Source organism: Rhinolophus sinicus, linkage group LG14 (genome assembly GCF_036562045.2).
Source record: "Rhinolophus sinicus isolate RSC01 linkage group LG14, ASM3656204v1, whole genome shotgun sequence".
NCBI classification, from domain to species: domain Eukaryota; kingdom Metazoa; phylum Chordata; class Mammalia; order Chiroptera; family Rhinolophidae; genus Rhinolophus; species Rhinolophus sinicus.
Window position 1 is genome coordinate 55,456,543 of NC_133763.1, and position 12,641 is coordinate 55,469,183.

The following is a 12,641-nucleotide window of genomic DNA, read 5'->3' on the forward strand; positions in this document are numbered from 1 at the left end:
AGAAAGTTCCCAGGAAAGTAATCATTCTTTAACATTTCTGTAGTAGCAATGCCATTTGAAATGTACAAAATAGATACTGTGTATATGAAGCTGACTGAAAGTCTTCAGACCCAATTTTGGCATATCGTGAGGAACAACGAGATTAACTGGGTGCTTAGAGAAAAGTAGATAAATTGAGTTTACCAAGTGGATGAAGTTCTCAGCTGTGAATAATTGAGGTGGAACCTAACGTGATTTAAGATATCATTACAAGATAAGTTCAAGACTGTCAGTTACCAGACACTTTTTAAAGATAGTTTCTATTTTATCATTAAACAATTGACATTCCAATATATAGAGCTTTGGCTAACAAAGTATTTACTCCATTCCTCTATCAATGTCAGCATTTCCAGGTGATTTACACAGCACTTACTAGTATAAACAGATCCTCACAAAATTCATAATCCTCATATTCTGACAAGACAAATGTAGTTTTATTTACCTGAATGTGAACAATCTTCCCCATAGAGTAGCAATATTAATATGGAATAACGTAATTAATGTTGACTGGAGAATGGAGTTGTATGGATGGAGCTGTTCCAAGATGTCTTAATGACCAAGAGGCTGTTTCAGGCATTCTCACTGTAAGTGAGGAACATACTGGTGAAGAAATATGCATTCCTCCACCCCTACTCTGACAATCCTGTGTACTTGGCAATGAATGCACTCAATTGACCCAGAATCTAGAACCTCAGAGAATTAGACAAACAAAAATGGCCTTAGATAGAAATCCCTAGAAATCTAGACACCAGATTTCCCGAGAAATGAAGGTCAATGCAGTGGTCTATTTAATAAACATTTGTAGCACCTACATGCAAGGCACAATGGTGGGGTAGAGACGTCACTGATCCAACCCACTGGTGAAGGGTTCACAGAGGCAAAATGAGGGGTCAGAGAGCAACCCCAAATCAGCCATCTACCCAGGATCTGTCATCAAGTGATGGCTGGGGGTGGTGAGTCAGTCTGGAAGCCCTTGAAGTCCAGGAGGTGAGAGCAAATCACTTGAGGTCCTACCTCTTCCAGACATCGCTTCCTTTCCAACGAGTTTTTTTCTAGTCACCTTCTAGAATGTAGAAGATAATTCATCTCAGCCACGCGCTGTATTTTCCCTCACACACACACCTGACGGTGTGCATGGGGCAATACATCCCCAGCCCAGTTTCTGTAGTCAGGAAGGGTTCCAGGGTGGCTTCAACTTTGGCACGTATGACGTAGGTCACCGAGACAGAATTGTTTTCCCAACGTGGCTCCTCTGATGTTGAACAAGGTATGAAGTCCGGGTGAAGCCTTTTCCACACGCATCACATGGATACGGCTTCTCTCCAGTGTGGATTTTGTGATGTTCAATAAGGCTTCTACTCCTGGTGAAACTCCTCTCACACTCATTACATCGATAAGACACGGGAGCCTCCACGTTCCCCTCGTGATTCTCCAGTGTCCCCTGACTCTCCCAGCGCTCCCCGTGTTCGGGATCCCGAACGCTTTTATCACTATGGATCTTCCGATGTCTCAGGAGATGTGAATTCCGCCTAAAGGCTTTGCCACATATGTCGCACTGGTATGGCTTCTCCCCAGTGTGGATTTTGTGATGTTCCAGTAGGCTGCAGCTCTGGCTAAAGGTCTTTCCACACTCATCACACTCGTAGGGCTTCTCCCCAGTGTGAGTTCTCTGGTGCTTGATGAGGTTTGAGCTGTGACTGAAAACCTTCCCACATTCGTCGCACTCATAGGGCTTCTCCCCAGTGTGGACTCTCTGGTGAATGATGAGAGCAGAGCTCCCAATGAAGGACTTGCCACAGTCCTCACACTCGTAGGGCTTCTCCCCAGTGTGGATTCTCCTGTGCTTAGTCAGGCCTGAACTCTGAGCAAAACTCTTCCCACATTCCTGGCAGATGTGCCGCCTCCTCCCCGTGGGGCTTTTCTGCTTTCTGTGTAACCTGCCCTCCTGCTCACCAGGTTCTGCACCTGCAGGGATCTGGGCAATGGCTTCACCCAGGTAGCGCGGGGTCTGCCCAGGCTCCTCTTCTGGATGTTTCTCATCTCGAGGCAATTCCCTGATCTTAGTCTGTATTTCACCACCTGAAATACCAAATGACGAGCAACTATCAATTATGCCCTGCCATGGAAAAAAGCTCTCAGATGAGTCCCAGGGAGGTGGAATTATGGAGGTCTGTATAAGCCGTGGATGAGGATTTCAGTACAGGAATCAGGATGGAAATGAAGAGGAAGGGGTGCTCGGAGGAAGAAGGGTCCAGGCTGAGAATGGAGGGAAGGGGAGTTGACTGCACTGGGGACACATGCAGAGGCTCCAAGTTCTAAGGAAAGTGAGGCAGGGCCATGCACCTAGGGCTGGATGATAAAATGGCTGGGCAGAAGGTGGTAGCAGGCAAGGCGAGGGAAGGGCTTCTGTAAGAAACAGGCAATGGAACTCAGAGATTAGTCACTGAGCGATGAAAAGCATGCCGTGTTTCCCTGAAAATAAGACCTAGCCGGACAATCAGCTCGAATGCGTCTTTTGGAGCAAAAATTAATATAAGGCCTGATCTTATTTTACTATAAGACCGGGTCTATATAATATATAATGTACTATAATATATAATAATATAACAGAATATACCAAGTCATATTTTATGATAAGACCTGGTGTTATATAAGACCGGGTCTTATGTTAATTTTTACGCCAAACAACACATTAGAACTGATTGTCCAGCTAGGTCTTATTTTCAGAGAAACAGGGTAGTCATCTCTGCCCTTATCCCAGGCAGAGGCACGGTCCCCAAATAGAACTGGCTTCTGCACTGAGAGAGCTGAGTCGGAGCCCCCACGGTGCCACTAACGAGCTGTGTGAACTCAGAAGCCAGGCCATCTGGGTGCCTGTCGACGCTCATCTCCAAGGTCAGGCTCCGTCGTCGTCAGTCTCCCAGACACTTCGAGCTCTCCCACTCTATGGTCCCCCGGCCCATGACCTGAAGAGACCCCGCAGCTCTCCTCGCTCAGGGCTAGCAACGCTGATCTAGCATCTGCGATGAGCCAGGCCCGTACTAGGCGTTGTATCCGCATCCTCCCATTTAACCCGACTAGAACACTGACAGGGCAGCGAGGAAAGCCCTGTCAGAGAGCTAGTCCATAACAGGCTTCTGAATGCAAACCGTGGCTTCTAACAGCCCAGTTGGTTCAAATACAAAGGAAGCCAGGAAACCTTACGAGCAATCGGTGCCCATCGCTCTTACCCAGGGAGGTCAGAGGGCCACCGTCCTCCTGCCTTTCATCTCTGTACGACTTCACCTGAGATGAATCCAGCTCTGTCCATCCAGGGGACACAGTGAGAGCCACATCTTCCATTTTCAGCAGCCCCTGCAACAACAGGGAATCCCACCTAGTTCCTCTCGTCCAAAATCACTCCCACAGCTGACACACGCAAAGAATGAACATCCCCTGAAAGGGGCCCTGTGAAAAAGAGCCTGCGTGGCACCCTCTGACCCACTTAATCTGATCTCTAATCACGTGGGCCATTTAAGGAAAGAACTATTACTCGCATTGAGGTAAGTACTTCCCTTAATACCTAAACAGTCCAGAAAGTGAAACGGTTTGGAAAATAAGGGCCAACACAGTGAAGAAAACGAAACCAAACCCAAACCTTTCAGAAGATTTGTGCTGTGTTGGGACAAAGTGGGGCGGGGGTTCGTTTACGTTACTCATTTTTTTAAATACAACGAAATCGAGGTCTGAGGGGAGAGAAGGCAGGTAAGAAAATGGACACTACAGAGCCTCAAACACTCTCTTCGAGGGCCTGAAGAACTGGGTAGCAAATTAAAACCCAGTGTAAGTAAAAATTGTTCAGGCTGTATTTCTAAGTTTAGGTAAAAGAACATGCCCTATCTGTCCCCTTAAGTGTAAGTCCCTTGAAGGCGGAGGCCATGGGTTTTTAATCGCTCACTAACAGGACACTTTTCAGAAACTTTAAAAACAGAACCAAACAAAACCACCATCACAGAAAGTCTTCAGTTTGATTTGCTATAGCGTCCTTCTGGAAGAAGAAAATCCCTTTGAAAAAGGAGCTGACCAGAGAGACAGAATAGGGAAGATCTGGGGAACACAGACAGCCCCCCAAGCTACTAACAAAACAGGAAAAGGCTCTGGGAAGAGAGCAGCCGTCGGTCACGGAGTGGTTTCTCCTAGTTATGAGTCAGCCTATCACAAGTCATCGTGATAAAGTGACTGTCATCCTGTTGCTTACTTAATAATCGACTATAATACAAAGCGTTCAGAAGCTCTTAACCATCTGTGTAAGTCAATTTTACTTTTTGGAGGAAAAAAGACACAGCAGGACAAAGCTTTCCGCCAGGCACCAAAAAGAAGCGAGGAGACGGTCGACAGCCTCGGCACAGATGCAGACATGAAAATCCCATCTAGGACTGGGGTTGGGGTCTAGGGTGGAACCCCATGGCAGCACACAGGAACGGAGGGCACGGAAGAGGGAGAGGGGCTCCAGCTCACCTGGGACTCTGGGGTGAGCCCGGCGGCCACCACTGCGTGCGCTGTATAGCGCCCGCCCACAGCAAGCCCAGGCACCTGCAGAGCTGGGAAGGAGAGAGGCCCTGGGTGAGATCCACACCCTCGCATGCAGCCTCCCTGCCTGTGGGACCCAAGTTCAAATGCTGGGTTTGCACCTTCCTGCCAGGAAGTGCCTGCTCAGTGCTCCTTTCCAGAATTCCTGACCCCACCAGCTCCGTCCTAGGGCCCCAACGTGTGAGGTGCTCTGTAGCTGGATGAAAACTACAGAAACAGGCAGGCTGCTCGGTAGGGATGGTGTAGTGAAACCAACGTGAAAACAAAACGGAGCCTTCCGTTGGAAGATGCTCTAGTCTTGATCTTCGCCGGGATAAGGGATTAGAGGATTTCTGTTGGTGGTGTTACAGTGCCTTTCGTAGCTCTGGGGTGCTTTTTGCTTTACTTTTAAAAACCTCGAGGAGCCAGACAGAGCTGGGCCCAGAAAGGAGGAAACTGGTGTCTGCTCATATAGAACTTGCTCATATTCGAGAAGCGAAGGGGAACTTTTATAATTTAGAAATAAGGACTGCGTGGTGTGACTGGCGTGTCCCAGTGTCGTGTGTCTTGGGAATCCACCCACGTGTTCACAGCACAGGGCGAACCCCGGGAACACGGAGCAGTTTCCTACTGAGTGATTTTCATGCTGTTCTCGTTACAGACCGAGGGTTTATGCTCTTCTGTCTGCAGCTGTCCTACAATCTCGGGACTATTCCGGCTGGCTTTACCGATTCTGCCTTATCTTCTTCACGGCCTTTACCGGTGCCTAAAATGGTATTACGAATGTACGTGCTATCTTCCTTACCGGAATGTAAGCTCCATGGCAGCAAGAAATCTGTCTTATGCTGCCTCCGCCCCTGGCGCCTACTGTACGGCTACGGTAAGGGACTGTTAGCATAAGGACTGCCGCTTTACGGTTAAGATAGGGTTAACAGCCCTGGCAGCCCTGGGCTCAAAAACTGTTACTTTAAAGTCAGAGTAAGATTAACAGCCTAACAGCCTTGAGCTTAAAACAACCTAATGGCCTAATTGTTAGTTCCAGGATGTGGGCATAGAGACCAGATATTTTATCTCCTGATATAGAAGCTTTTAAAACGTATCTATTGTAAACTCCTTGAAGCATAGCACAATCTGCACTCCCTAAGACTTTAGAAATCACAGAATGTCTTAGTTATGTGAGAATTGAAGTTCATACTGTACTCCCTAAGACTTTAGTGATTACTAAGCACCTTAGAACTGCTACAAAAACCCTTAGCTTTATAGGCTAGGGGTCCTTTGTTAAAACCCGCTGCGTCGGGCAGAGACGGGGACCCCAGCTAGCTGGAAATAAACCTTGCTGTGTGACTTGCATTGTCGTGTGTGTCTCTGTCTTTCTGAGGGGTGAAAGATTCCCAGACTTAACACTACCACATAGGGGTCTCCACAAGGATATGTTAAATGAGTGGACACCACTGTGTTGTTAAAAAAATCAATTCTATCCAAACCCACATCTTAACGAAGTCTAATTTACTATATGCAGATTTGGTGAGGAAGGCTCTCCACCACTGATTGAAATTTCCCTTTTCGTCTCAGTCTCAAAGTCGGGTCGATCTGTGCTGGGCACGTGGAGCCCCCAGCAACAGATGCGCCTTGTCGCTAACCTGAAGCGAAACTGGACGAGGTCGGCGCGAGATAATCCTCACCTCTGTCTGGTGGGGACTGGGATCCCACACGTTCGTGCTCGAGCAGAGCCTTCATCGGCTGGAACCGGGCACTTCGTGACCTCCGAGCCGGTGTCAACACTGCCATCTTGCAACAGAGCAGCTGCCCCAGGTCACCACCTGGCACCTGGAAGTCATTCATTTATTCACTCATGAAACACTTCTATCGTGCTCCGCACGTCCTAGTATCTTCTCTTTTCCAGGCACTGCTTCTGTGAGCTCTACGAATATTAATCCACTCAACGCAAACAACTACCCTCTGAGCTGGGTATTATTGTTATTTTTGTAATGGGGAAACTGAGGTACAGAGTTTCCGTAGCTTGCCCAAGGTCACCCAGCTGCAAGTGGCAGTGCCACGATGGGAGCTCGGACGCTGTGGCTCCAGAGTCCGTGCTCTTAACCATAACTCTCTGATCCCTCGTTATAACATTTGTACTTCTGTGAAAACTCTGGCGCCTCAGACAACACTCCCAGCTCTGCCTGTGTGAAAAGCGAGGACAGTAATTTCTACCTTACAGGTTTCTGGGGACCAGTCAACAAGGTCACCGTACGTGAAAGCACCTAACGGGGCCCTGCGTGTGGTATGTCGGCGTTAATGCAGGCTTCCCTCCACACATTTATACTCAAATTCCTTTCTCACGTGCAGCTCCCACATCCTCTGTAAAGAATGAAGAGCCTGAGATAAGCGACTCGAAATGACTTTTCCGTTACGGGGCACGGGTGCAGTAGGTCCCCATCAAGAACCCTGGTCTCTCAGTCACTGGTTAGAAGGATCTGGCCACACGGCCTCGGAAGGAACGTTGACAAGGACACAACACAATGCAAAGAGGAAACCTCCTCCTAAAATACGCAAGAAGATGCAGGACAAAGTCAACCCATTTTCCACCAGAAGTTCTGAATCTGCGGTCCCTGGACTCCCTCCCACAGGAAAAACATCGATCTTTATTTTTACTAGAGAAGCAACAGAGCCACGTGGCATAAGCATACCCAGGACTCTGTCATCAAGAGAAACTGCACATGTCCTCACATCACATCACAAGCAGGCAAATGTTGTCCGAGTCACGCACGCTTAGAACCTTGAAACGACCCGTTACTGGACCTGTCCCGAGATCTGCCTAGTAGTTAGTGCACTCGTCTGAAAATGCGTATATGACGTTCCCACGCATCTGTGGAACGCTTGGCTAACTGCGGTCCCGCCCAACTGTGTTCTTCGGTGGTCCTCTCTATGTTCCTTTACACGTTTAGCAGGATCACTGTGAGAGGGGCCCGGGGCTACACCTCGCTGCCAAGGGGGTTCACGGCGCACACACCGCCACCTCGGGGTCTGAAAGGAACGCCCACACTCGTTCCGAGTTCAGGGGGAAACAGCGCGGCTCTACCTGCGGCCTGGGCTCAGGCAGCTGCCGGTCCAGGGACTCCAGAGCGGCCACCGCCGCGTCCCCGCTCTCCGGATGCTGCGCGCGCACGCGGGCCTGCAGCTCCCCGGGCAGGATGCTCAGGAACTGCTCCAGCACCAGCAGCTCCAGCATCTGCTCCTTGCTGTGCGTCTCGGGCCGCAGCCACAGGCGGCAGAGCTGGCGCAGCCGGCCCAGGGCCTCGCGGGGCCCCTCGGCCTCGGGGTAGCGGAAGCCGCGGAAACGCTGGCGAGAACGCTCGGGCCCCGGAGCGGGGCTGCGGCTGCAACTGGCCTCCTCCTCCTCCACCTTTACGACAAGAAGCCCCAACTGGTCGTCCGTGGACGGGGTGCCCAGGGCTTCGCTGGGTCTGGACTCTGTCGCCATGCTGGCCAGGGTGCAATCGGGCCCAAAACAACCCTGGGCGCAGCCGCGCACGGTTCTGCTGCAGTCGTGCCCCTCCACTCCCTCGTTGGTTTCCCACCCTGAACCTCACACGCCGAGGTGGTGACGACCGAACGCCCCCAGAAGCCAGCGGCGGCCCTGGCGGCCTGGATGGGAATCGCCGCCTCCCGGGCTTTCTAGGACGCTCCTCTCGGTGGTTGTCCCGAGTTAACCCATCAGCGACCGTGTCCCTACCGCCACTGCAGGGCGGCAGCAGGGCGAGAGAACGCCAGGCTCTGTGTCATTGGAAATTCTCTGTAAGGTCCGGCTGTGGTCCCCAACGCTCTGATGTAAACTTGACTAATGAGCTGGCATGAAATCGACAAAATCGGACGAAAGTGGAGCAGGAGCACCTTCCTTTTCTCTGGAAACATCAAAGGAGCCGGGACTGTGGGAACAGCGGAGGGAGTCATTGGTGCGAATTCCTCTTTTTATGTTCCCACGGGGATCAGGTTGCGGGACGTAAATTCTAAGCACAGACGCAATTACTTGGCGTTACCCGCTGGGGACGGAAAGCCTCCGCCCCGGCTCACGGCCCACGCGCGGAGGGAGCGTCGCCTGGCAACCGGCCAGAGCGGAATCCGCGCCTGGCTGCTGGCCACCGCGTCTGCGAGCGCGGGCTGGTCCGCCGGCCGCGTTCTCTGCGGTAACCGTCCCGAGTTGACCCTGTGGTCGCCTGTGAAAGCGCGGCTCATGGCGCCAGTATCCCGGTCTCGCTACCCCGAGGACACGCCGGGCTCTTGGAGACGGCGACGCCCCTCGTCCGGGAGCGGTCGTTCCCGCTCTCTCTCCCGCGGCCGCGAGGGCCGCAGGCGTCCGTGGGGTGGGTCGGGCGTCGGCGCTTCTGACCGGCTTAGTCGCTCCCCGCAGCGGCCCAGGTTCCGAAACTACGCTTTCTTGTCTTCTTCGATCTGTTGCGGTGCATACCACGACCGTCACCACCACTGTGCGGGGGACCGGCGGTGGGCGGAAGAGGACGAGAGGGTGAAGGAAGAGAGCGATCGGCAGAGGAGGCTGAAAGCGAGAGAAAGGATTGGGGAGTTGGGAGCTCCTGAGGTGTGGGGGCTGTCTCCAAAGTTTCCTGAGCCGGATTCTGACACCACAGTTGAAGATGAAAAGGTGAAAACTCACAAGATGGGCAGTTCAGATTCCAGCTCCGAAGGAAAAAGGATAAAGACCAGTCGTTCAAAAAACAAAAAAAAGAAAAAATCCAAAAGAAAATATAGGAAATATTCTGATAACAGTGACGGTAATTCAGACTCTGACAGTAATTCGAGCTCAGATGATGGGAAAAGGAGAGCAAAAAAAGCCAAGAAGAAAGAGAAGAAAAAGAAACACAGAGAGGAAAAAAACAAGAAAAAGAAGAATAAGACTAAAAAGAAACCCAGTGACTCAAGCTATAAGGATTCAGAAGGAGAATTGCCAGAAGATATCTGGATTGAGCACTCAAAGTTTGCAGGTACCATGGATCTAATTGGTCCAGAAGCACCCATAATACACACCTCTCAAGATGAGAAACCTTTGAACTATGGCCATGCTCTGCTACCAGGTGAAGGTGCAGCTATGGCTGAGTATGTAAAAGTTGGAAAACGTATCCCACGAAGAGGTGAAATTGGGCTGACAAGTGAAGAGATTGCTTCATTTGAATGCTCAGGTTATGTTATGAGTGGTAGCAGGCATCGCAGAATGGAGGCTGTGCGACTGCGTAAAGAGAACCAAATCTACAGTGCCGATGAGAAGAGAGCTCTTGCATCCTTTAAGCAAGAAGAGAGACAGAACAGAGAGAATAAGATTCTAGCAAGTTTCCGAGAGATGGTGTACAGAAAGACAAAAATGACAAGTGAGGACTTTTGTTCTACAGCAGGACTTTGACCAACAACAATTTTATGTGACCAAAATAGTTTTAAAAGGCTTTATGGTGCTACTGTACCTATTGTGTTAGTAAGTCCTTAAGGAAAAAGCTGCTTTTTGACATCTCTTTAGCAATTTATTTTTAATTTTTAACATAAAAAGCAGTATGTGCACATGGTTTTCAAAATATTCAAACACTACAGGCGGAGAGTCAGTAAAATGACCTTCAAGGCCTTCATCCTTCTCCCCAAAGAAATCTCTTTGGTGTCTTCCATATCTGTCCATTATTGTAGAATAAAAGTTGATGCTATTAACCTGAGGGTTTTTTTTCCCCACCCCTTGTTGCCCTGACTTTTTCTTTGAGGGCTTCGTTGCCTTTTGGAGCCATTCACTTACCCCAGGGAGAACTACAAGATTCTGGAAAGAACAAAGGTTTCAATTGAATGTCTACTTCTGGTTGCATTTAACAGACTAAATTTAAATTAAAAAAAAATAGAGATTTACTGACTGATGTATTATAACTGAAAAGTCCAGCAGGAAGACTCGTTACCTATGTGGCTTTAATATAATAGGACTTTGGCTTCTTCTTTCTTCTCTATGGGTCATTTTCCTCTTCAGGTTGGTTTCCCTTAAATAAGAAAAGGGCTGCCAATGCTCCTGAGTTAGGTTAAATATTTCCCGGTCCACCTCTGAAAAGAGAAGAGAACATTTTCATCTTGGTGTTAAAAACAAGAATTCTGAGAATCAGCCTAATTGGATTAGCTTAGGTCACATTCCCACCCTCAAAAAAGATGTCATTGCCAGGGAAATAAGATGGCATATTTTCTGGAGCTGTAGGTTTATCAGCTCATGGGCTGCATGGGGAAGAAAAGGATACCTGAACGGAAATCAGGGCAATATTTGGGAAGGAAGGGATAGGCAACCAATAAACACCCACTACCGTTTTGAATGATTAAAAAAAAAAAAAATGCATGTACTGAATGCCAAAATTTTCTTGAAGGTTGGCCTTGACTATTAGAAGCCAAATACCTGATTTAAAGGCACATAGGGTTTATCCATAAAAAATAAATATGAAAGAGAAAAGATGGATATCCAGAGTGCTTGAGTCTTCAAAACAGTAGATTAGTGCCACCTGGACTAGGAGGAGAAAGAAAAATATGAAAAGGTATAAAGGAAGAGGCAATTGGTAGAGATCCTGAAAAGGAGACCAGATCAGGAGGGATCCACGTGGATAAGAGAGTTAGCATTGAGATACTAGCTAGCACCTGTGCTGTAGAAGACTTTAGAATGAGCTTCATTCATGGTCTATGATAAGGTCTTTGTTGTCATCCAGTGAAATCTGTCTTTACATTGAGATTTCATTTCAACGCTAACCAAATAATCTCATTTGGATAACCAACTTTGCAAGGCTCGAGAGTCTGGTAAGCCCCATAGAGCTGACAGTGAGGGGATGGTGTTCTAGAATCTGGCAGGGCAGAGTTATGTGAAAGGGAACCTTTACCCCAGTATGTGACTTGATTGACACTGGACCACACTAGCTTGAGATTTCCCCCAAAGAAGGTCAGGGAACATTGGTGAAAGCCACCTTGTTAAATACATATATTTCCACTTTTAGAAACAAACTATACCACACTATATACATGGATATATACCTTGTGTTTTTTTTCCACTTACTACATCTTGGTGATGCTTTACAGCAAAGCATGTAAGTCTACCTCATTCTTTGTAATGACTTTACAGTATTCTAGTGTACACAAGGACCATATTTTATTGGATGTTCAGGGAGATTTCTATATGTTGTGATTACAGAATACTGTAGTGAAAATCTTTGTGGATGTATGAATGTATTGTCGTAGCATACTGATCTAGAAATAGAATTATTGGGTCAAAAAGAATCCTTTGAATATCCAAAATGGCCACCTAGAGATGGAATTATTGCATCAAAGGGAAGATATGTATTAGGTGCTTTCCATGTGCTAGGCGCTATGGCAGGTATTGGAAATAAACCAAAGAAGAACTTGGGCTTGATCTCAGAATTTTACATCACAGAATTTTACATTCTACTGGGGGAGACAGACTTTAAAAAGTGAACAAATAAGTATAAATTGTAGTATGTAATGAAGAAAGTAAGGAGCTAGAGACAGTAATAGGGGAAGTTTTTGATAGGATTGTCAGGAAAATCTAAGAATGTCACTATTAAGCTGTATGTGCTTTTAAATTATAATAGATATTGCAACATTTCCTTCCAAACAAAGCACACCAGTTTACACACTTACTGATATTGTACTTCTAAACCTTTTGATCTTTGCCAATCTGATGGGTGAAAAATGATTTCATTTTTATGTTACTTTTCTTTAATTAAGAATACAGTTGAGGGTGGCCAGATGGCTCAGTTGTTTGGAGTGGGAGCTCTTAACAACAAGGTTGCCAGTTGCATTACCACAGGGGCCAGTGAGCTGCGCCTTCCACAAGTAGATTGAAGACAACGAGCTGCTACTGAGTTGCTGGTAGGGCGGCCAGCTGGCTTAGTTGGTTAGAGCGTGAACTTGTAACAACAAGGTTGCTGGTTCAATACCTGCATAGGATGGTGGGCTACACCACCCACAAGTAAGATAGAAAACAATGACTGGACTTGGAGCTGAGCTGTGCCCTCCACAATTAGATT

At 48.0% G+C, this 12,641-nt stretch overlaps 2 protein-coding genes across 3 annotated transcripts; one reads left to right on the forward strand and one right to left on the reverse strand.

Moving 5' to 3' along the window:
* Nucleotides 1–804: 804 nt before the first annotated feature.
* Nucleotides 805–8,068, reverse strand: LOC141568661 (zinc finger protein with KRAB and SCAN domains 4-like). Of its 2 annotated transcripts, XM_074319156.1 has the most exons (5): nucleotides 7,667–8,068; nucleotides 6,270–6,414; nucleotides 4,537–4,619; nucleotides 3,270–3,393; nucleotides 805–2,118 (listed from the first exon to the last, which is right to left on the reverse strand). In XM_074319156.1, the coding sequence occupies exons 1-5, from the start codon at nucleotides 8,066–8,068 to the stop codon at nucleotides 1,256–1,258; spliced, it is 1,617 nt and encodes a 538-aa protein (XP_074175257.1). In that variant the 3' UTR covers nucleotides 805–1,255. The 2 variants fall into 2 exon arrangements, with proteins under 2 accessions (XP_074175257.1, XP_074175258.1); XM_074319157.1 differs by lacking the exons at nucleotides 4,537–4,619; nucleotides 6,270–6,414.
* Nucleotides 8,069–8,428: 360 nt separating this feature from the next.
* Nucleotides 8,429–10,311, forward strand: LOC109435925 (NKAP-like protein). Its single transcript, XM_019714139.2, has one exon. The coding sequence runs from the start codon at nucleotides 8,429–8,431 to the stop codon at nucleotides 9,995–9,997; it is 1,569 nt and encodes a 522-aa protein (XP_019569698.2). The 3' UTR covers nucleotides 9,998–10,311.
* The last annotated feature ends 2,330 nt before the right edge of the window (nucleotides 10,312–12,641 follow it).